This window comes from Erinaceus europaeus, chromosome 4 (assembly GCF_950295315.1).
Source record: "Erinaceus europaeus chromosome 4, mEriEur2.1, whole genome shotgun sequence".
Classification (NCBI taxonomy): Eukaryota; Metazoa; Chordata; class Mammalia; order Eulipotyphla; family Erinaceidae; genus Erinaceus; species Erinaceus europaeus.
The window spans coordinates 124,116,818-124,139,338 of NC_080165.1; the positions used below are offsets into that span (position 1 = coordinate 124,116,818).

Below are 22,521 nucleotides of genomic sequence, written 5' to 3' on the forward strand. Positions count from 1 at the left end.
ACTGATGACAAGAGTAATATAAAAAGTAAGAGTAAGCTATAATTTAAAAACATATGTAAAGAAGAAAAGTAAAGCAAATAAATAATGTTTTTTTAATTATTTATTTTTATTTTTTATTTAAGAAAGGATTAATTAACAAAACCATAGGGTAGGAGGGGTACAATTCCATACAATTCCCACCACCCAATCTCCATTTTCCACCCCCTCCCCTGATAGCTTTCCCATTCTCTAGCCCTCTGGGAGCATGGACCCAGGGTCATTGTGGGTTGCAGAAGGTAGAAGGTCTGGCTTCTGTAATTGCTTCCCCGCTGAACATGGGCATTGACTGGTCGGTCCATACTCCCAGTCTGCCTCTCTCTTTCCCTAGTAGGGTGGGTCTCTGGGGAAGCTGAGATCCAGGACACATTGGTGAGGTCTTCAGTCTAGGGAAGCCTGGCCGGCATCCTGATGACATCTGGAACCTGGTGACTGAAAAGAGAGTTAACATACGAAGCCAAACAAATTGTTGAGCAATCATGGACCCAAAGCTTGGAGTAGTGGAGATGAAACCTTAGGGGGGTACTCACTGCAAATTCTAGTGCACTTCTGCTTTCAGGCATATATTTTGCACTAGTTTACGGATACATGTGAACATATGCTCTCTCTCACAGAAACTGGTGTATATCTAGGTTTGGGGACTTTGTTAGAGAGTGAACCACCTGAGATGGAATTAGAGTATACTAGGAAAGGAAAGGTCTCACCCGAGTAATGAAGTTGAAGGGTTGTCATTCCACACGTGAAGTCTCTGGACACAGTCTGAAGTGAAGCATGTTGAGGTGACAATCGTTGTGTTGGTTAAGTTGTGATCAGCTGATGCAATATTATTTGATATGGATTGGGAGAGGCATACGGGAAAGTGGGGCCTATCCAAGGGTTCCAGGACTGGGGGAATTAGAAGCTCTACAGTGGAGATGTGAGGTTCCTGCTGTCTTAGGGTTCAAAAAGACAATAGATAGTTAATGTTATCATCACATTGTTTGGTAATTGGGTTAACTTTGAAAAGTCCTTTTGTTAGGGTTTTCTGTACAGTACCCAGTATCTTGTATATAGCTGTGCTATTGCTTGCTTTTGATCTACTTGGTCTAGTCTTTTGAGAGAGTCTGCATATCAATTACACAGCCTATATATTCAAAAGATTCAGTTTGTGTTTTGAAAAACTTCGAGACATACAATTAATTTTCCCTCTCTCGTATTAATTAACTAGTGATGTATATGACTACATTTTACTAGCAGTGTACATAAACACAATTCCCACCACCAAAAGACTGTGACCCATCCCTCCCACGCACTCCCACCCCCCACTGGCCCAGGAAGCTGCATGTCTACCCCTCATTTCAGGGTTATTACTTTGGTGCCCTACTTACAATTTGGTCAGGTCCTGCTTTTAGTTTCATTTCAGATCTTCTTAGTCAACTTCTGTTGATGAGTGGGATCATCCCATACTCATCTTTATCTTTCTGACTTAGCTCACTTAACATAATTCCTTCTAGCTCTGTCCAAGATGGGTCAGCGAAGGTGGGTTCATTATTCTTGATAGCTGCATAGTATTCCATGTGTATATATACCACAGCTTTGTCAGCCATACATCTTGTGTTAGGCACCTGGGTTGCTTCTAGGTTTTAGCTATTATGAATTGTGCTGCTATGAACATAGGAGTACACACCTCTTTTTGGTTGGGTGTTATGGAGTCTTTGGGGTATAACCCCAGGAGAGGAATTACTGGATCATATGGAAAGTCCATGTTTAGCCTTCTGAGAGTTTTCCAGACTGCTCTCCACAGAGGCTGTACCAATTTACATTCCCACTAGCAATGTAAAAGGGTTCCTCTGTCCCCACAACCTCTCCAGCATTTGTTGCTGCTGTCCTTTTTGATGTATGCCATTCTTACAGGAGTGAGGTGGTATCTTAGTGTTGTCTTAATTTGCATTTCTCTGACAATCAGTGACCTAGAGCAGTTTTTCATATGTTTGTTAGCCTTTTGGATCTCCTCTCTAGTGAATGTTTTGTTCATATCCTCTGCCCATTTTTGGATGGGGTCATTTGCTTTTTTGGTGCTAAGTTTGCTGAGCTCTTTATATATTTTGGTGATTAGTTTCTTGTCTGATGTATGGCATGTGAAGATCTTCTCCCATTCTGTGAGGGGTCTCTTTGTTTGTTTAATAGTTTCTTTGGCTGTGCAGAAGCTTTTCAATTTGATGTAGTCCCTTTGGTTTGTTTCTGCTTTAGTCTTCCTTGCAATTGGATTTGATTCATCAAAGATGTCCTTGAGGTGTAGGTGGGAATCTGTTTTACCAATGTTTTCCTCTAAGTATTTGTTTCTGGTCTGACATCTAGGTCTTTGATCCATTTGGAGTTGATTTTTGTTTCTGGTGAGATAAAGTGTTTCAATTTCATTCTTCTGCATGTTACAACCCAGTTTTCCCAGCACCATTTATTGAAGAGAGCCTCCTTCTTCCATTTAATTCTTTGGGCCCCCTTATCAAAGATTAGATGTCCGTAGGTGTGGGGATTTATTTCTGGGCTTTCAATTCTGTTCCACTGGTCTGTGTACCTATTTTTGTTCCAGTACCATGCTGTTTTGATGATGATGGCTTTATAATATAGTTTAAGGTCTGGGAGTGTGATGCCTCCATTTCTGTTTCTTTTCCTTAAGATGGTCTTGGCAATTCTAGGTGTTTTCATGTTCCAGATAAATGATTGTAGTTTTTGTTCTATTCTCTTAAAGAAGCTTGGTGGAACTTTGATGGGTATTGCATTAAATTTGTATATGGCTCTGGGGAGAATATTCATTTTGATGATATTTATTCTTCCAATCCATGAGCATGGGATATCTTTCCATTTCTTGGTATCAGTTTCTATTTCCTTCAGTAGCGATTCATAGTTTTCAGTATATAAGTCTTTCACTTCTTTGGTCAACTTTATTCCTAGGTATTTGATTGATTTTGCTGAAACAGTAAATGGGAGTGATATCTAGACGTCTTCTTCTTCAGATTTAGTGTTTGCATAAAGAAATGCCACTGATTTTTGTACATTGATTTTGTAGCCTGATACCTTGCTATATTGCCTAATAATTTCCAGTAGTTTTCTGCTGGATTCTTTAGGTTTTTCTATGTATACTACCATATCATCTGCAAATAGTGAGAGCTTGACTACTTCCCTTCCAATCTGTATTCCTTTGATTTCTTTCTCTTGCCTGATTGCTATGGCAAGAACTTCCAATACTATGTTGAAGAGTAACGGTGACAGTGGACAGCCCTGTCTAGTCCCCGATCTGAAGGGGAATGCTTTCAGCTTCTGTCCATTGAGTATGATGTTGGCTGTAGGTTTGCTATATATAGACTCCACTATCTTGAGGAATTTCCCATCTATTCCCATTTTTTGTAGAGTTTTGAGCATGAATGGGTATTGGATCTTGTCAAAGGCTTTCTCTGCATCTATTGAGATAATCATGTGGTTTTTGGCTTTGCTTTTATTGATGTCGTGAATGACATTGATTGACTTATGGATGTTGAACCAGCCTTGCATTCCTGGGATGAATCCCACTTGGTCGTGATAAACAATCTTTTTGATATGTTGCTGTATCTGGTTGGCCAAGATCTCGTTTAATATTTTGGCATCTATGTTCATCAGAGATATTGGTCTGTAGTTTTCCTTTTTTGTTCTGTCCCTATCAGCTTTTGATATCAGGGTGATGTTGGCTTCATAGAAGGTGGAAGGGAGTATTCCTGTTTCTTCAATCTTATGGAAAAGCTTAAGAAGTATGGGTACTAACTGTTTCCTGAAAGTTTTGTAGAATACATTTGTGAAACCATCTGGTCCACGACTTTTGTTGTTGGGAAGGATCTTAACAACGGTTTCAATCTCTTTGTCTGTGATTGGTGCATTTAGATTTTGTAGTTCTTCTTGGTTCAGTTTTGGAAGGGTATATGCTTCTAGGAATTGTTCCATTTCTTCCAGATTCTCTAGCTTGGTGGCGTATAGTTATTTATAGAAGTTTCGCAGGATTCTCTGGATCTCTGTGGTGTCAGTTGTGATATCTCCTGCATCGTTTACAATTCTATTAATTTGAGTCTTCCCTCTTTTTTGTTTGGTGAGTCTGGCTAGGGGTATGTCAATTTTGTTTAATCTTTCAAAGAACAAACATTTGGCTTGATTGATCTTTTGTATGGTTCTTTTATTTTCGATGTTGTTTATTTCTGCTCTAACTTTAGTGATTTCTGTCCTTCTGGATGCTTTAGGGTTCCTTTGTTCCTCTTCCTCTAAGTCTTTGAGGTGTGCAGTAAGGTCGTTCATTTGAGCTTCTTCTTGGTGTTTAATATGTGACTGTATGGCTATAAGTTTCCCTCTCAGTACTGCTTTAGCTGTGTCCCAAATATTTTGATAGGTTGTGTTTTCATTTTCATTTGTTTCCAGGAACATTTGAATTTCCTGCTTGAGTGAATCTCTGACCCAGTGGTTCTTAAGGAGTATGTTGTTTAGTTTCCAAATTCTGTGACTTTTAATAATTGTCTGTCTGTTGTTAAATGTTAGTTTTACTCCACTGTGGTCTGAGAAGACACTTGGGATGATTTCAATGCTCTTGAATTTATTGATGCTGTCTTTGTGGCCTAACATGTGGTCTATTCTTGAGTATGTGTAATGTGGATTCGAAAAGAAGGTGTATTCCAGTTTTTTGGGGTGAAGGACTCGAAAATGTCCAAGAGGTCTAGTCTGTCAATCTCTTTATTCAATTCTCTTGTATCTTTGTTGGTTCTCTGCTTTGTTGATCTGTCTAAGTGTGAGAGTGGGGTATTGAAGTCTCCCACTATTATTGTATTACTATTGATGTATTTTTGAAATTCTTTCAGTAAGTGCTTGACGTATTTAGATGGTCCCTCATTGCATACATAGATGTTAATGATTGTTAAGTCTTCTTGGCTTATTGATTCTCTAATCACTATGTAGTGTCCTTGCCTATCTTTTATTACTTTATTTAATTTAAAATCTATCTTGTCTGAGATGAGAATGGCTGTTCCTGCCCTTTTTTGTGGTCTGTTAGCCTGTATGATAGTTTTCCATCCTTTCACTTTAAGTTTATCTTGTTGTGACAGATGGGATTCTTGCAAGCAGCATATGGTTGGGTTATGTTTTCAGATCCATCCCCCCACCCTGTGCCTTTTGATGGGTGAGTTTAAGCCATTGACGTTTGTTGATATTATGGATTTAATGTATTGTAGTTCAAAAAAAATTTTTTTGTTTGCTCTGATATATTGCCAGTATTATAGTGATGTTCTTGTTTATAAGAGGTCTTTTAGAACCTCTTTCAGGGACGGCTTGGTGATGGTTGCCTCCTTTAACTGTTGTTTATCTAAGAAGGTTTTGATCCCTCCATCTAGTTTGAATGAAAGTCTAGCAGGATATATTATCCTTGGTTGAAACCCTTTTTCATTCGGGGCTTGATAGATATCTTGCCATTCCCTTCTGGCTTCTAGAGTTTGAGTGGAGAAGTCTGCAGATGATCTTATGGGTTTTCCCTTGTATGTGACTTTATGTTTCTCTCTTGCAGCCTTTAGGATCCTTTCTTTATCCTTACTTCTTCTCATTGTGACTATGATGTGTCTTGGTGTCTTCAGGTCTGGGTTGATTCTGTTTGGTACTCTCTGGGCCTCTTGAATCTTGATGTCCTTTCTGTTATTCAGGTCTGGGAAGTTTTCTTCTATTATTTCCTCTACAATGTTTGCTTCCCCTTCCTCTCTTTCTTCCTCTGGCAGGCCAATTATACAAATGTTACTTCTTTTGAGATCATCCCATATGTCTCTGTTGTTGTTTTCAGTGTCTCTCAATCTCTTTTTAAGCTCTTTCACCTCTTTCTTCATTTTCTCTAACTCATCCTCTGTCTGACTAATTCTGTTTTCTGCTTCTGTTAGTCTGCTTTCCCTTGCCTCAGCTTCTTTCTTCATTACAGCTATTTCAGCTTTCAGTTTTCTAATTGCCTCAAGATAATCAATATTTTCCTTGGGGGTCTCAACTGTTGTTTCTCTAATACTGCCATTCCTTTCCTCCAATGTTTTTTTTTTTTCATTTCTGTGATTAATAACTTTATTATTGCTTGCATACTTTTCTTATCTATGGTTACTTCTGGCTGATTTGTAGTTTCTTCTGGGCTCTTGTCTTCATTCATTGGGGTAGCAGTTTTATTTGTTTTTGATCTACCCATTTTTTTGATTTATGTTTTTCTTTTTTATTATGCTCTGTTGTTCCTCAGTTGTTGTGTTTTGAGCACAAGCAACTCTGTACTAAATACCTTTATGACAACTGTACTCACCAACCTCAGGAATTACAGTAGCAACTGAAGCAAGTATTGAAGCAGTTTAATCATTACCAGTTAGCCAAACAATTTCTCCAGTCCGTGAAAGAATAGTAACCAAATCCCAGTGTAGAAGAAAAGAAAGAAGGGACAGCAAGAATAGACAGTTATGAAAATCTACTATCCACTGTATATTTTAGGGGTAACAAGAGGGGAAAGGGAACTAGAGCAGAGATACACACATAGAGAGTCCACTCTGAGTCAGATTTCTGCCCCAAAATAATTCACAAATTCAGAAAGGCAAAGAAGAAGGAAGAAGTGTATGAAAAGATAAAAAAGAAGGAAGAAGAGACAAGAGAGAGAAAAGGGAAAAGGTAAGAAAAAGAGCTGTAATTAAAGAGCAGTGAAAGGATAGGTGTTTTTTTATTACTTTATTTTTAATTTAATTTAATTTTTTTGATTAGCTAGGAGGGGGAGGGAGGGGAGAATCTGTAGAGGAGGTAGGATTAAGGGGACAACTTCCTCCCACAATAGATAAGATGCCCACTACCCTAGCACTGAAATATATGCTACGAGTTAATTCTGATCAACTTAAAGGGGAGGAAGATATATGCCTTTATATAATATTAATAGTAAAATAGGGCAGGGTAAAAAAAAATAAAATAAAAACCCTGTCCCAGATTACCTCAAACCTCGTGATCAGAGGCAGCTGATTGTTAAGAATGAGAGAAAAAAAAACAACCTCAGGACTAGACAAGGATAGCTGAAATAGACAGTTATGCAAATCTACTATCCACTGTATATTCTAGGGGTGGCTAAAGGAGGAAGGAAGTTTAGCAGAGACCCTCGCAGTTAGAGTCCACACTGAGTCATAATTCTTCCCCAAAATAATTCCCAAATGTGTATCAGTGAATTCAAAAAAGCACACTGTTTGGTGGTGTGGGGGCTGGGGCCTGTGGCTTTGGAAGCTGTAGGATTAAGGAAGAAAGGATGACAAGAATGAGAAAAAGAAAAAAAAGAAAGAAAGAGAAAAAAGTAAAAGATAAGAAAATAGTCATAAAAGAGCAGTGAAAGGAACTTTTTAAAATGTATTTATTTTTAATTATTTTATTAGCTATGCAGGGTGACGTGGGAGGGTTTGGCTACTTAGAAAGAAAAAAGGCCAGAGGTTTCCGAAGGGTATAGACTTACAATGAATGATACTCCCTGGTGGTATAGGAATTTGGTAAAGAAAAGAAGCTCCTAGCAGGGGAGCCTGCTAGGAGCTGGTCCCCAGGGACTGGTTATGGGGGGGGGGGGGAAGAGGTATGCTTAAGAATTAAAAGGAAAAAAATTTTTTCCCCTTTTTTCCTACTCTAATTCTTAACCCAAATTAAGTTATAGTCACCTCCTTGGTGTTACCGCTAGGACCCCTTATTGACTGGCCTACTAAGGGCAGAAAATCCTACCATTTCCAGGAGATATGGTCAGAGCTCAAGCCACTAGAAGCTTCTCAGTCTGCCATCTCCCGGGAACTCTGTCTTCCTCTTTCATGGCAAGCAAATATATGACTTCATCTCCTTAAGGTTTTGCATTTGGACCTGAGAATTAAACTAACATTAGGTATATTAAGAGGAGACAAGCACATACATTTAGATATGTATTGTGAAGCATGGGAGTCTTGATTCAACGTGAGATGAAGATTCAAGAAAATCACAGTCAGATGGTTTTATATTGAGTTGAACAAGAAATAATTTGTGAACAGCAGGTAAACTATGAGGGCTGGTTAAAGAAATAAAATAATTTTTAAGTGTCTTTATGAATTTTTCTTGTCAAAGATCATTTTTGTTCTGCTGGTTCTGGCATCACTCACATGGGCATTTTTAGTTTCCTAACTCCAAGAAGAAATAGAGAGAAATAGAGAGGTTAGAATGTTTTATATACAGTTAAAAAAGATTATGCCCATTATAGTTAGGGGATGGCACATCCTGAAATTCTTGATTTTTGAAAAAAATTTTTACTGGTCACAAAATTCTGGGTTAGTGGACATTCTCTTCAGAATTTCAAATTTACCACTGTTGTTGGATTCATTATATCTGTTTTTCTTTTTTCTTTTTGCATTCATTATTTCTGATGGGAAGTCCAATATAATTTTTAATGTTTTTCCATTGAAGGTTAGAGGTTTTCCTTCTGCTTTCTCTAATTTTTTTTCTTATTTTATGCTCTCTGGAAAATACATCTAAATTTTTAATTTTTTATATTTATCTAGATTGCTAGCCTTTAAGTTTCATTAATTTTTTTTCAATTTTCAGTTATTATGTTACCAACATTACTTTTGATCCTTCCTTTCCTTCTGTTATTCTTATAGAAAATATAAATTAAACCATTTGTAATTGTTCCTTAGTTTTCGGATAGTCTGTTCCTTTCTTTTATTTTTTTCATTCTTTTGATCTTGCTCTTAAGTTTGCAGTGTTTCTGTCATTATGTCTGTAAGTTCATAAATTCTTTCCTTTGCTCTGTTCATCCTGCTGCAGAATCTACAAAGGTCATAATACAATTTTGTTGTAGTTATTTTTTTCTTTAACTTGTAAGATTGCTGGGCTAGCTTTGTGGGTGGGAGACAGATCACCAGAGACTCATGGAAGTCCTTTCTAGTATGATTTCAAGGTTGTTTAAACAGTTTAAACTCAATAAAATGTGGAAAGGTAAATAGAAGAACCATGGTTAGAAGCCTCAGGCATGAGAATCATTAACATAATCATTGCACTATCTGCCCCGCCCATAATGCATACAGTTTTCAGGATTAAACTTTTCAGACTTATGCTAAGATGTAAACAAAAATCAAAGGAGGAAAAAACAATTTTTTGGATTGTTTCTGGATGTCTCTAGAAATCATGGCTGTGTCCAGCATTTTTTTAAGTCAATGTCATACAAAAATTCATTCATTCAAATCATTCTTACGAAACGCAACTGAAAGCAGACAGAAAACTTAAGATATGGGAGTCGGGCTGTAGCGCAGTGGGTTTAGCACAGGTGGCTCAAAGCACAAGGACCGGCATAAGGATCCTGGTTCGAACCCCGGCTCCCCACCTGCAGGGGAGTCGCTTCACAGGCGGTGAAGCAGGTCTGAAGGTGTCTATCTTTCTCTCCTCCTCTCTGTCTTCCCCTCCTCTCTCCATTTCTCTCTGTCCTATCCAGCAACAACAACAATAAAACAACAAGGGCAACAAAAGGGAATAAATAAATAAAATAAATATTAAAAAAAAAGAAAACAAGATATTCAGAGAGAACAACAAGGGGGAAATTGAGAGAAAAGAGGTAGGCAGTTTTTGCTTCTTTCACCTTGAGCCAGATTATCCAAATCTCACCATGTAGCATCATGAGTCCCCAGAGGGTGTCCTAGTCCAAAAAGCTCCTTGAAATTCCATTTAGGGTGTTTCTGACTGTTCCTGCAGGATTGCAGGCATCTATTTTCAAAAGCGTCTTCCCATCGAAGAAAGAATCCAATCAGGAGAGTAAAACTAACCATGTGCCTCCACTCTTCGGGACTGCCAGGGTACTGGAGAATGCTCCTCAAATTAGAGTAGTCCTTCTCAGTGGGAAACATGTGAGAAGAAGACCAGAAAGTCTTAGGGGAAATCTCTGTGCATATCCCAAGCTCTACAATCACGGTCATAAAGAACCAAATTGTGGCCCGGAGCAAAATGTAGTCCTTCTCCTCGGGAAACATGGGAGAGGGAATACTTTCAGAAAGTCCAAGGAGAAATCTCCATGCATCTTCCAAGCTCTATGATCACGGTCATAAGAAACCAAAGTTCCCAGTCAGGGAACCAAAGTGTGGCCCAGAGCAAAATGTTCCAGAGACAGAGAAACTGTCTCATGATGAAACATGATAATGGCTTTGGCAAACCTCTTCATAAGTAGAAAGGCAACCCATGGCGGATGGGTAGCCAAGTTTACTTATCTGGGGCATGGGCGGGTTAGGTCCCATGTCGGTGCTAGTCCCTGTTTCAGGCGCCATTATGTCGGGCTGGCTTCATGGGTGGGAGACAGACAACCAGAGACTCATGGCTGAGCTCTGCACAGTATCTCTTTATTCATGTGGAACACAGCACAATCTAAACCATCCTATCTAAAACTAACTAACATCACAATCCTGTCCTTATATATACATACTTGCCAAGTAGGGTATAAACAGGATGTGACATAGAGAGGGTGGAGTGAAAAGAGACTGGTGAAAATCAGGGTGTGACAAGGAGAGGGGGCAGAGCAAAAAGACACCATGAACCAGTGGGGATTAAACCAATGCCTTTCAGGCAGGGTAGTGCTCAGTTAACAGTGGTTATGTCAATAGAATACAGTGTTAAGCAGGGGGGATTAAACCAATGAAACAGAAGGGATCTTAGAAGCATACCAACATAAGATTGCCTCTTTTTTAAAATTATAATTTTCACTTCTCTGTTTAAAAAATTTTAATTTTTAAAATTTATTTATTCCCTTTTGTTGCCCTTGTTGTTTTATTGTTGTAGTTATTATTGTTGTTTTTATTGATGTTGTTCTTGGATAGGACAGACAGAAATGGTGAGAGAAGGGAAAGACAGAGAGGGTGAGAGAAAGAGAGATACCTGCAGACCTGCTCCACTGCCTGTGAAGCTTTGCACCACATGCACTTAACCCGCTGCACTACTGCCCGACTCCCTAAAAATTTTTATAATACCTCTGTCTTTTTTTTGTACTAGAGTTCTCAGTACAAGTTGTATTTTAAATTCCTAACCTTGTAACTTCAAAATCTCTTTCATTTTTGATTTAGGTGTTTATTTTATCTTCTCATACTTTTTTTTTCTGTATAACATACCTTGGAATATTTAATTATCAGATAAATATATATAAATAATTAGGCTTTTGGTGTGAAGTTTTGTGTTTATCTAGCTAGAAGCTAAGCTGTCTTCACTCTAGTTACTAATATCAGGTTAAAATTATATCTAGAGGAATTATCTTTCATCTCTCCTATAGTCTTTCTCTAGCAGTTGCATCTTATATATTTATTTTTTGTTTGATGCTAGTAATTATCATGCTGCACCGCGGAGAAGAGAGAGAGGAGATCCGGAGCAAAGAGGGAACACAAATCTTTATTGTTGGGTCAGACGGGTGGTTCAGGCCACGTGGAGTCAGCCGTCCCTACCTCACCACCAGGCAAAAGAGAGAGAGTGTGGAAGTGGGAGGGCTTTATAGGGCAACAACCAGGAGTGACGTGTCGGGACAGGATTGGTTGAAAAGGGCACTGTGAGGATATCACAGGAAGTGGCAAAACTTGAGGGCAAAGACTGCATCTGTATAATTCCCCAACAAGTAATTTAACAGTTATTTACAAGACTATACTAGGAGTATAGTTCCATACCATTTGCAACACAAAACTTCTGTGCCCTCAACTCCCCAACAATAACCACCATAGTTCTCCCAGGTCTTAGAGATGGGTTTTATTAATTGTTTTTTTTATGTGTTTCAGTGCTCTATATTCCACATATGAGTGAATCCATCTGGTAGTTAGCTTTCATTTCTTTACTTACTTTATAAAGTACAATCATCCCCAGTTTCATCAACTGTATTCTAAAGGACACAAAATTGTCTTTTTAAATGGCTGAGTAGTTCTCCATAGAGTATACATCCTATAATTTTATTTTTTATTTCTTTATTATTGGATAGAGACAGAGAGAAATCAGGGGGTGGGAGATAGAGAGGAAAAGAGACAGAAAAATACCTGTAGTTCTGTTTCAAAATTCATGAAGCTTTTCCTCCTGCAGGTAGGAACCAGGGACTTGAACCTGGGTCCTTGTGCACTATAGTGTGTACACTTAACCAGATGCACCACCATCTGGCCCCTTGTCCCATAACTTCTTTATCCAGTATTCTGTTGCTTCTATATTTGGGCTATTGTGAATAATGCAGCTATTAACATGAGGCTTCATATACCCCTTTCAAATTAATGTCTTCATGTCTTTTAGATAAATACCTAGAGATGGTATTGCTGCACCATAAGGTGTTTCCATTTTTTATTTGTTTAAGGATACTTTGTATTGTTTTCCATAATTGCTCCCTATGGGTCTCTTCATAAACATGGTCATAAATGCCAGTTCATTTACAATCACGTTATTACACAGAAGCCATATTGATACTGTTTGCTAAGATACTCTCCTGGGCTATAGACTTGACAAGTGCTTCTCTATGTTCTTGTCCAAGACTCATTAGGTAATACAAAATGACTAGCAGGAACTAAAATTGGGCATTTTCTTTCATCCATGCAGAAGGATAGAGGAAGTTAGAACTGGGTATTTCCTCTATCCCACACGGAAGATGAATTGTGGCTGGGGTTGGGTAATTCCTTTCCCCATATAGTGTAGAAGAGTCTGATAAAATCCCAACTGGTAATGCTGTGCTAAAACAGTTTTCCTTCAGGACTGGACTTTTTAAAAAGCAGAACCAATTGTCATGGGTATATTTAAAAATGATTTCTTTCACCTTCACTTTGCTAAAAGGATGACATAAATCATCCCTAAATTTAACCTGGTGTGGCTCTTGGAAGTAAACTCTGGAATGCGTGGTTAGAAAAAAATTCCCTTAACCTTACCCCTAGTTTATCTTTCAAGTTTACTCATGCTCTGTTTATAGCAATAAACCAGCTTATTTTTAAAATTTCTTACCAGTTTTTTATTCCAGTGGCTTCTACTTCCAGTAGACTGTAACTAGTCATTTTCTTCTATCTTTCTAGTCTTTCTTTCTTTTTTAATTTTTTAAAGATTATTTATTTATCAGAAAGGTAGGAGGGGAGAGAGAGAGATAAAGAGAGAGAGAGAAAGAGAGTGAATGAATCACACATCACTCTGGTACATGTGCTGCCAGGAATCAAACTCAGGACCTCATACTTGAGAGTCTAATATTATATTCACTGCGCCTCCTCCCAGACCACTCTTTCTACTCTTTCAAATGACTATAAACCTTGTGTTCTCTAGATATCTGAAGATCTAAAAGGAACTGTTGATTTTTCACTGCATGTTCTATTTTTCTCTATCAAAATCTAGTTTAAGTCATGGCTGTTATAATTATTTTTGAACCCTGAAATACTTAGATTACTACTGTGCACGAATTAAGGTAACTGCTTATTGCAAGAGATACTTCTTCAAATAAGAGAAACTATAACTTAAGAGACATGCTTTAAATGAAATAAAATAGGCCTTCTGTAATTTACAGTAGGAATTGTAGCAGTAGAAACTTTCATTCATTGAAATAGTGCATGCAGTTCCTCTTGCTTATTGAATCATATCCACTAACGTTCAGACAAGGACATTGTCCTAGCATTTGTTTTTTTGCTTTTGTTTTCTTTTAGGAAGAAGTAAATGAGAGGCCTCACACTCAAAGACTAAGTAAGAAAGATATATATTGAGAGAGAGAGAGAGAGAGAGAGAGAGCACAGCACTGGAGATTTCTCTGGCCCTGTAAGGCCTCCTATATGGTACATAACTTAAATCAAGGCCTCACATATGACAAAGCACGCACCTTACCTGGCGAGACATCTTTCCAATTTCTGGCATTTGTTTTTCATTTAATTAATTACTCAGTATTTACTAAATCATATAAATAGTTTGTAAATAGTGAACACATGTGCACATATATTCATGTATGTTGTGTGTGATACTTGTGTAAAAACATGAGAATGGGGAGTTGAGTGGTAGAGCAGTGGGTTAAGCGTACATGGTGCGAAGCTCAAGAAATGGCAGAAGGATTCTGGTTCAAGCCTCCGGCTCCCTACCTTCAGGGGAGTCGCTTCACAGGTGATGAAGCAGGTTTGCAGATGTCTCTCTTTCTCTCCCCCTCTCTGTCTTCCCCTCCTCTCCATTTCTTTCTGTCTTATCTAACAACGACGATATCAATAACCACAACAATAATAACTACAACAATAAAAAACAAGGGCAACAAAAGGGAAAATAAATATAAAAAAACAAACATGAGAATGATTAACTGAATTATGAGAAAGATTATCCTTAGGTTGTAATGACTTTGGTAAGACTCTTAGGACTCTACAATATTGATTGATGTCTAATTTTATAGTTACATTGATGGATGGCGGTTTTACATATAATAAATTTCATCTCAAAATTTGAAGAAAAGACAAGCAAAATAAGGAATGTTATGGTCATTAGAGGTTTTTTTTCTAAAAAACTGAAAGTTAGATGTATGTTATCAATAATTATTCTAATACCACCTCACAGTAGCATTTTGATACACAAAATATCATGGTCTCTTTTTCATTTTTTTCCTAGATGGGAAGGATATAGTTCGCATTCTACCTAGTTTAGATGTTGAAGTCAAAGACATTACTGACTCTTGTGATGCTAACTGGTTTTTTCAACTGTTATCTACAAAAGATCTTTTTGACAAGACCAGTAAAGAGTTTCCTATAGTAGCTGAAGTTATAGAAGTCCCCCAAAGAAACCATCTGTCCAGAAGCATTTTACAACCTGGACAAACCATTGTGATCCACCAAAAGTACCAAGCAGCAAGGATTTTAGCTTCAGAAATTAGAAGCAATTTTCCTAAAAGACACTTCTTGATCCCCACTAGTTATAAAGGCAAGTTCAAGAGGCGACCTCGGGAGTTTCCAACTGCTTATGACCTTGAGATTGCTAAAAGTGAAAAGGAGTCTCTTCATGTGGTGGCCACCAAAGCCTTTGATTCTCCTCATAATGAGCTGTCATCTGTATCTGTTGGGGACCAGTTTGTAGTGCATCACTCACAGACGACTGAAGTTCTCTGTAACAGATTGAAAAAAGTTGTGAATGTTCTGGCCTGTGAAAATATCCTCAAACAGTCTCATCAGGTAGCACTACTTCCTTTGTACATGGAAGGAGGTTTCGTAGAGGTGATTCATGATACAAAACAATACCAACTTTCTGAGCTCTGTGCAGAATTTCACTTACCTTTCAATGTGAAGGTATCTGTCAGAGATCTTTCCATTGAAGAAGACATTTTGGCTGCAACACCAGGACTGCAATTGGAGGAAGCTATCACAGACTCTTATCTACTTATTAGTGACTTTGCCAACCCAAAGGAGTGCTGGGAAATTCCTGTTGGCCGTTGGAATATGACTGTCCGTCAAGTAAGTGATTTGCCACTAGATTCAGGATCACTTCTAGTCAAGACTTTAGTGGAAGAGATCACTGAAGAGCAATATTACATGATGCGGAGATACGAGAGCTCTTTCTTGCACCCCCCACCTCGCCCTCCTAAACACCCCTCTGCAGAAGAAACAAAGCCAGCCCAGTTATCCTTGCCGAAGGAAAGAACAGTGGTTCTGCCCAAATCCCCCAAGGTAAGACTATGATTTGGAGGAGGTATCCTCTGGAGTAATTTTTTCTTGGAGCAAATTATTTCAAATCTCTTCTGGGTTTATTATTACTATTTTAGTACTAATTTTCTCTTTGAAATGAGCTTTCTGATACACAGTGGATGCATGAACAGCAACAAAGTATAAGCTGTTGGAGTATTTTGTATTTCGACGTTTAACCCATAAACATGACATGAATCTTATATTAAATTAGAAAAAGCAGGAATGCCATGTGGATTTGATGACCCAAACTGCCATTTCAGTGGGTTTTGGTAATTAAGAATAAGGTGTCTCAAAAAGTGAATATCTTACTTTGGAAGCGATGTTCTTTTTTTTTTTTTCCTAGGTAGAGTTACTTTAATACTTCATCCAGGAAATGAGTATATAATGAACTTCTTTCTTCTGGGGGGGGGGTGCCAGTAGCATGCATCCATAACACATGTCTTCATTTTGTTTTATGTGCAGAGAAATGTAAAAATATCTTGGCAGAACTGTGTGTGAGAATATGAGCATCTGCCCACATTCTGCCTATCTGAGAATTGCAATCTTTTAACAGTTCTATTGAAAAATAAAATCAATAAAATTGCAGACAGTATGAGATCATTACAGAAGCAACAACCCCATAACCACTCTAAAGATTTGGGGAATTCAACTTCATTTCTGCTTGAAGTTTGTGCCTCTTGAAAATTGCCTGCTGAGCGCCTGGAAAGCACTTGCCCTTAGCCCATGAAGTGTAGGTTGTTTATCGGGCTGGCAGTGGTTCTATGGTGTGTGGAAGGAGTACATTCTGGCCTGGCAGATGTTGCGTTAACAGCTTGGGGAAACAAAGCAATTAGTAAAACAAAGAGAGATGCTGTGTTTACTTTCTGTACTCAGGAATGATAGAAGCCTCAGGCTCCAAGTATGTGGGAATGGAACTACTTTTAATTCCACATTTCAGAGACTGCATTCCGATTGTATGCTGGGAATCCAGTAAGGATTTCCAAATTCATATTCAGAAAAAAATAAAACCAGCAGAAATTTCTGGTCCAGAAACAAAATTATAAAACAAAGCAGTTGTTCCTAAAGAATACTGACAGGCAGCCGGTAATGGGAAGGAGGTCCACTTATACATTTTTATTACTGATTTGACTGATATGGTAATTTGTTTTCATTTTTAATGGCAGGTGCAATAATTCTTGTCTTTTTCTCAAGATGTATATGTCTAGCCCCTCCAAAACCTGTGACTATGTTACATTTCATAGGGAAAAAAAAAGACCTTAAGGGAGTCAGGCGGTAGTGCAGTGGATTAAGCACAAGGACTGGCATAAGGGTCCCAGTTCGAGCCCCTGGCTCCTCACCTGCAGGGGAGTGTCTTCACAGGCGGTGAAGCAGGTCTGCAGGTGTCTCTTTTTCTCTCCCCCTCTCTGATTTCCCCTCCTCTCTCCATTTCTCTCTGTCCTATCCAACAACGATGACATCAATAACAACAATAACTACAACAACAATAAAAAACAAGAGCAACAAAAAGGAAAATAAAGTAATAATAATAATAAAAGACCTTGGTCAGGTGCTTATACCTCAGAAGCTTTGAATAAGGTTATTAACATGAATTGCCTATGTAGGCCCAATTTAATTATGAGTGCTTAAAAACTTTTTTTCGGGAGTCAGGCGGTAGCACAGCGGGTTAAGCGCACATGGCGCAAAGCCGAAGGACAGGCTTGAGGATCCCGGTTGGAGCCCCCGGCAGGGGAGTTGCTTCACAGGCGGTGAAGCAGGTCTGCAGGTGTCAGTCTTTCTCTCCCCCACTCTGTCTTCCCCTCCTCTCTCCATTTCTCTCTGTCCTATCTAAAACAACAACATCAATGACAACAATAATAACTACAACAATAAAAAGCAAGGGCAACAAAAGGGAAAATAAATAAATATTTAAAGAAAAAACCTTTTTTTTTTCTCTAGAAGTTAGTATCAGAGGCGTGTCTACATGAAAAATTGTCAGAGACCCAATATCAATATCTTGGAAGGGAACACTCTGTTGGGAAAGCAGATGGTCTCTAAGAATTGAAAAGGCACTTTATAGGTTCCAGAAAGGATGGCAGATTTGCTAATACCTTGATTTAACCAGTGAAATCTACGTCAAACTTCTGACGAATAAACTCTAAGAGGACAAATATACATTGTTAAAAGTACCAACTTCAGGTGATAACAACAATAGCAAATATAGGACATCAAGTAGGGAATGTAAAATAATGAGACATCAAGTTGAAAGTTGAGAAGGGAGGATTAGTAAAGTCTTCTGAGAGCTTTATGCTACAAATTGTGTTACTCTAAGTAAACTATCAAGTATAAACTTGTTTTATTGATAAAGCCACTTGCCCTCCTTTTTTCTTCTGATGCACTTGTACTCACAGGAAATTAAGGGTAGAACTAAGTTCCAAGGGAGAGTTGGAAGAAGATCTTGAACACAAGTGGAATGAGTCCTAAACTTCATTACACACTACTTTTTTTTTTTCCTTTGTATAGGGTGGTTTAATCACAAGAGACTCAGTACTGTCACTTGATCTGTATTTCACAGATCATAGTATTATTAATTCTAGAAGAATACTCTGGTTACACTTTTAAAATCATGTTTGATGGCATCACAGAACCATCTGGTTCAATCAACTCATTGGCTGATATTAATGAGAAAGTAGATGAGGACTGGTTGCCTAAAGTAATAAAGATATTTAAACAGTAGATGGGAATCTGAAGTTCAAGAGTAGATGTCTACTAAAAACAGAAAGAAGTCAAACATCTTAAAATACTAAAAAGACATTAATAGAAAAACCCAGCTCAAAATATGCTTATCTTTCTTTTTATTTTTAGAGGCACAGACATATATGCACAGAGAGAGAAAGAGAAAGAGAGAACCACAGTACTAAAGCTTTATTCAATGTGATTGGCAAAGGATATGATAAAAAATAAATATGTCCAACAACAGATGAATGGCAGAGAAAGTTGTGATATATACACAATGGATTACTACTTAGCTAATAAAAATGATAAATTCACCTTCTTCATTTCATCTTGGGTGAAATCATGCTAAGTGAGATAATCCAGAAAGAGGATAAATATGAGATGATGTTACTCATAGACAGAAGTTGAGAAACAGGAACAGAATGGGAAACACAAAGCAGAACTTGGACTGGGTTTGGTACATTGCACCAAAGTAAAGGACTCTGAGAGGGGAGGGGGGAGCTTTCAGGTCTTAGCGCACAATGGTGGAGGGTGACCTAGGTTAGGGGTGAGAGTGTTTTGCAGAAAGCATGAATTTTACCCAAGTATCAACAACCATTAATCCCACCTCCCAAAATGATACAGATGACAGCTAAATGAAAAGATACATAGGGTAAGGTCTGAAAAGGATTAGATCCCTGGTTTTGGAGTTTATTGTGCTCTAGTTCTTAGATATGTTCACCAACCTGAAAACATCCTGAACTCAGGTCTTTTGGTGTGTTTGTGAAGATTTATTTACTCTTATAGGCACGGTGAATATTTATTCCATTTTTAGTCCTTCTCTCTGGAGAATGAGGGTTACTACAAATTCGAAAGTTCTAATTATGCTCTAGCTTTTCTGTTAAGTAACCCCCATCTGAGGACCTTCTGAGTTAACCCATTAGAACAAAAGATACCTCACTCCCCTCCAGAATCTAAGCATTAAGAATCTTAAAAGCCAGAATAATAGGCCAGGTGTTGAATAAAATATGTTTCTAGTGCTCTAGTTACTCAGAAATTTGCAAGGATTTCAGAAACTGTATCAACAAACTGGAACATATCAGAGAGATAGATGACAGATCTATAGTGACTCATAGATGATAGCACTATGATTTCACAGTTACTAAAATGGAACTAGTACATTCTTTAACTAAATTTGTACATGTAGATCATTTGTACTTTGTAGATCAGCATAGTAACTACTACCTGTGTATGTGTGGTATTCAGATATTACTTATAGTCCTGTGTGTAATTCTGAGTTTTACTTTTACAGAATATCTATTAAGTGAAATGGAGGATGGTTCTAATGAAATTTGTTGGAACAGATTTCTCCTCAAAAAAGGACAGCAAAAGTTAGGAAACCTTAGGTCAGTGTTTTTATCAAGATATACTTGCTCAGGTTATCCGTCAATTAAAAAGGATCTATTTTTTCATTTTTTTTCCTTTATTGGGGGATTAATGTTTTACATTCAACAGTAAATACAATAGTTTGTACATGAATAACACTTCTCAGTTTTCCATATAACAATACATATGATTTGTTGTTTATGGTTAATTTCATTAATTCTACTGTGGTGGATAAAGTACTATATACTTCATTTGAAATCACTTCAAATGTCAGACGATGTTATAATTTGAGTGTGTTCAGATACACAGACCCCATTTTCAATATGTTTTTCTCACTAGGAAAATAGAAAATTGCCTAGTGGAGCATTTTTGGAATCCAAACAGCATTTCTATCACTTTATACATAATCTACTCAAAAAAAGTCTTGCAACTATTTTTTATTATCACAGTGATGTCCTTTCATATATTTCTTTTATGTCTCCTGAAATCTACATTAAAGCTCTTCTGTCTTCATATGTCTTTGAAGTGAATGGCTAGAGCTTTTTTTTTTTCTTCTTATACTCTGTAGGCAGAAGCAGTTATTGAAGACAAATCTTAGGATTTTAAGTTGTATGTAGAATATTGCTTTAGACTCAGAGGACAATCTGCAAGGGTTATTCAGAGTTAACATTTTCAAACTAACTTAGCTTATTAAAATACCTTGTTACAGATGTTCAGAACAGTATTAGATGCTTTATTATCTAAGTTTACTTTTACCTCCCCAGTGGGTCATTAACTTCAATAGGCCATTTCTTGAATTGCTAAATAATAGGGCAGTTGCTTCACAATGGAAGAATAAGATTATAAATGAACTTGATATTAGACACATTCACCTGTAGCAGTTGCCCATTGCCAGTGATGAAAGTTTTATTTACTAAGTTCATACTTTAAGAATATGAGGATAAACTGTAGGAACTAGGATGAATAAAATTTCCTTCCAAGATTAGACTGTCATATGTTCATTAACAGTAGTACTATTTGAATAAGAAAAAAAAACTATTAAAGAATAAATTTGAGAATTCTAATGTGGATATCTGTAGGTAGGAGATATATGGGAAATGATTGTCAACCAAAATAACAGCAAACACTGGGCTTCGAAGTTTTACATTGAAGGATTTGATTATTGTTTTTAAAACATGATGGTTATTTGGGAACATGTATATGATCTAAACAATGGGGTAGGAATATATGGAGGAAACCTCTCAAAATTCCTTTTAGGCTTATGGTGGTTATAGAAATGACATGTTTAAGAGAACATCTTTAGGATTTTGTTATTAGCCAGATGAAAACAATGCTGAAGTGATTAAGTGAGAGTGGATCTACAGTTATGTTCTAAATAATAATATTTTTGGGTAGATTCTGTTTCCCCAAGAGTTAGTTTCTATGTCAGAAATAGTTTCAGATAGTTTGAAAGAACATACTCACTGGGATTTTTGCCTGCCATGGATATATATGACTATGACTTCTTGGTGCCACAAAGGAGAAATGTAACTCCTGTATTCTGATGAAAAGGCCTATAACCAGATAGAAAAGCAAACCTTTGGTTGAAAGATGAGATATCCCACTCCTTCAGAGACTCCAACTGGGACCAGAAATCTTGCATTCTACTAACTCTGTTTGGTCATTTAATGCCCAGGTGTCCACTTTGCTACCAGAATTTCTAGATTTCCATTGGACAAGAACACCCAAAGGAGACTTTAAGGCAGAGAGCTAGGGAGGTAGTAACAGTAAAGTACTGCGAACTGAGCAGAAAACAAACCCAGCACCAGAATTAGAGTGAAGACTGAAAAAGGCAGAAAGGAAGCAATAGTTCCTATGAGGTACAGAGAGAACACAACAGCTGCTTCTGGGTATGAAGTCTCATTCTGAGCCTGTGACAGTTAGAGTTACTGAAAAGTGTTAAATAGCCTGTGTTCCTGATATAAATCTAGATTTTTAGGGAATAGCATTCTATACTAGTTTCTAGTCTTCTGGGTGGTCTCTGATGGTGTGATTTACTTTTGTTTCTGCTAACCTGGTGTGTGAAGCCTTGCATTATTTGGATTTGTAGGTGATTCTGTGCTTTGAAGATTGTTATCTATCTACTCTAGGTGCTTCACCATGGTCAAACATAGCAGTTATAAGCATGTTTCCTTATGTATAGTAAAACTTGTTTCAGCAGTTTTTAAAACAATAAAGGTAGATCATTTACATACTTTAAAATGGTAGCTTAAAATTCAAATAAAAAGAAAACTGAAGAGAAGTATGATCTTGCCTCAACGGGTTAAGAAACTTCCACTGAACGTTTGAACTTCAGTACTTTTAGCTGATATTTAAGTAGCTTTTATGGAAAAGCATACATATTAAACCTCAGTTTTTATTTGCATAAGAGTTATATAATCTGGTAAGTGGAATAAGCTGGCAAACATTTATATCATGAGGGTTAAGAAGGACTTGAGGGGATGGTGGACTTGGCTGCATGCACGTTATAATGCACAAGACTTTTTTTTTTTTAAAAAAGAAAATCAGACAAATTTGATTTCCAACAAGTAAAAAATTGTGCCCAATAGGAAGTGAAGAATGTTTATAATTTCATTTTGTGACTATGTAAGTAGGAAAGTGATCAGAACTTTTAAAGTTGTACTATAAGCAGACCATATACTAAATGCTCATTAGCCAATATGTAATTTAAATGAGTGCAAAGTAGGAAAAAATGGTTAAAAACACCAGGGAACATTAC

General features: G+C 37.4%; 1 protein-coding gene across 1 annotated transcript in view; it reads left to right on the forward strand.

The window, feature by feature from the left end:
- The window catches only part of THEMIS (thymocyte selection associated), a 183,144-nt gene that overhangs the window by 94,713 nt on the left and 65,910 nt on the right, over positions 1–22,521 (forward strand). Inside the window, exon 4 of the mRNA XM_007524998.2 lies at positions 14,620–15,668. Within this exon, the coding sequence (XP_007525060.2) occupies positions 14,620–15,668 (1,049 nt within the window). The remainder of the gene's footprint in view (positions 1–14,619; positions 15,669–22,521) is intronic.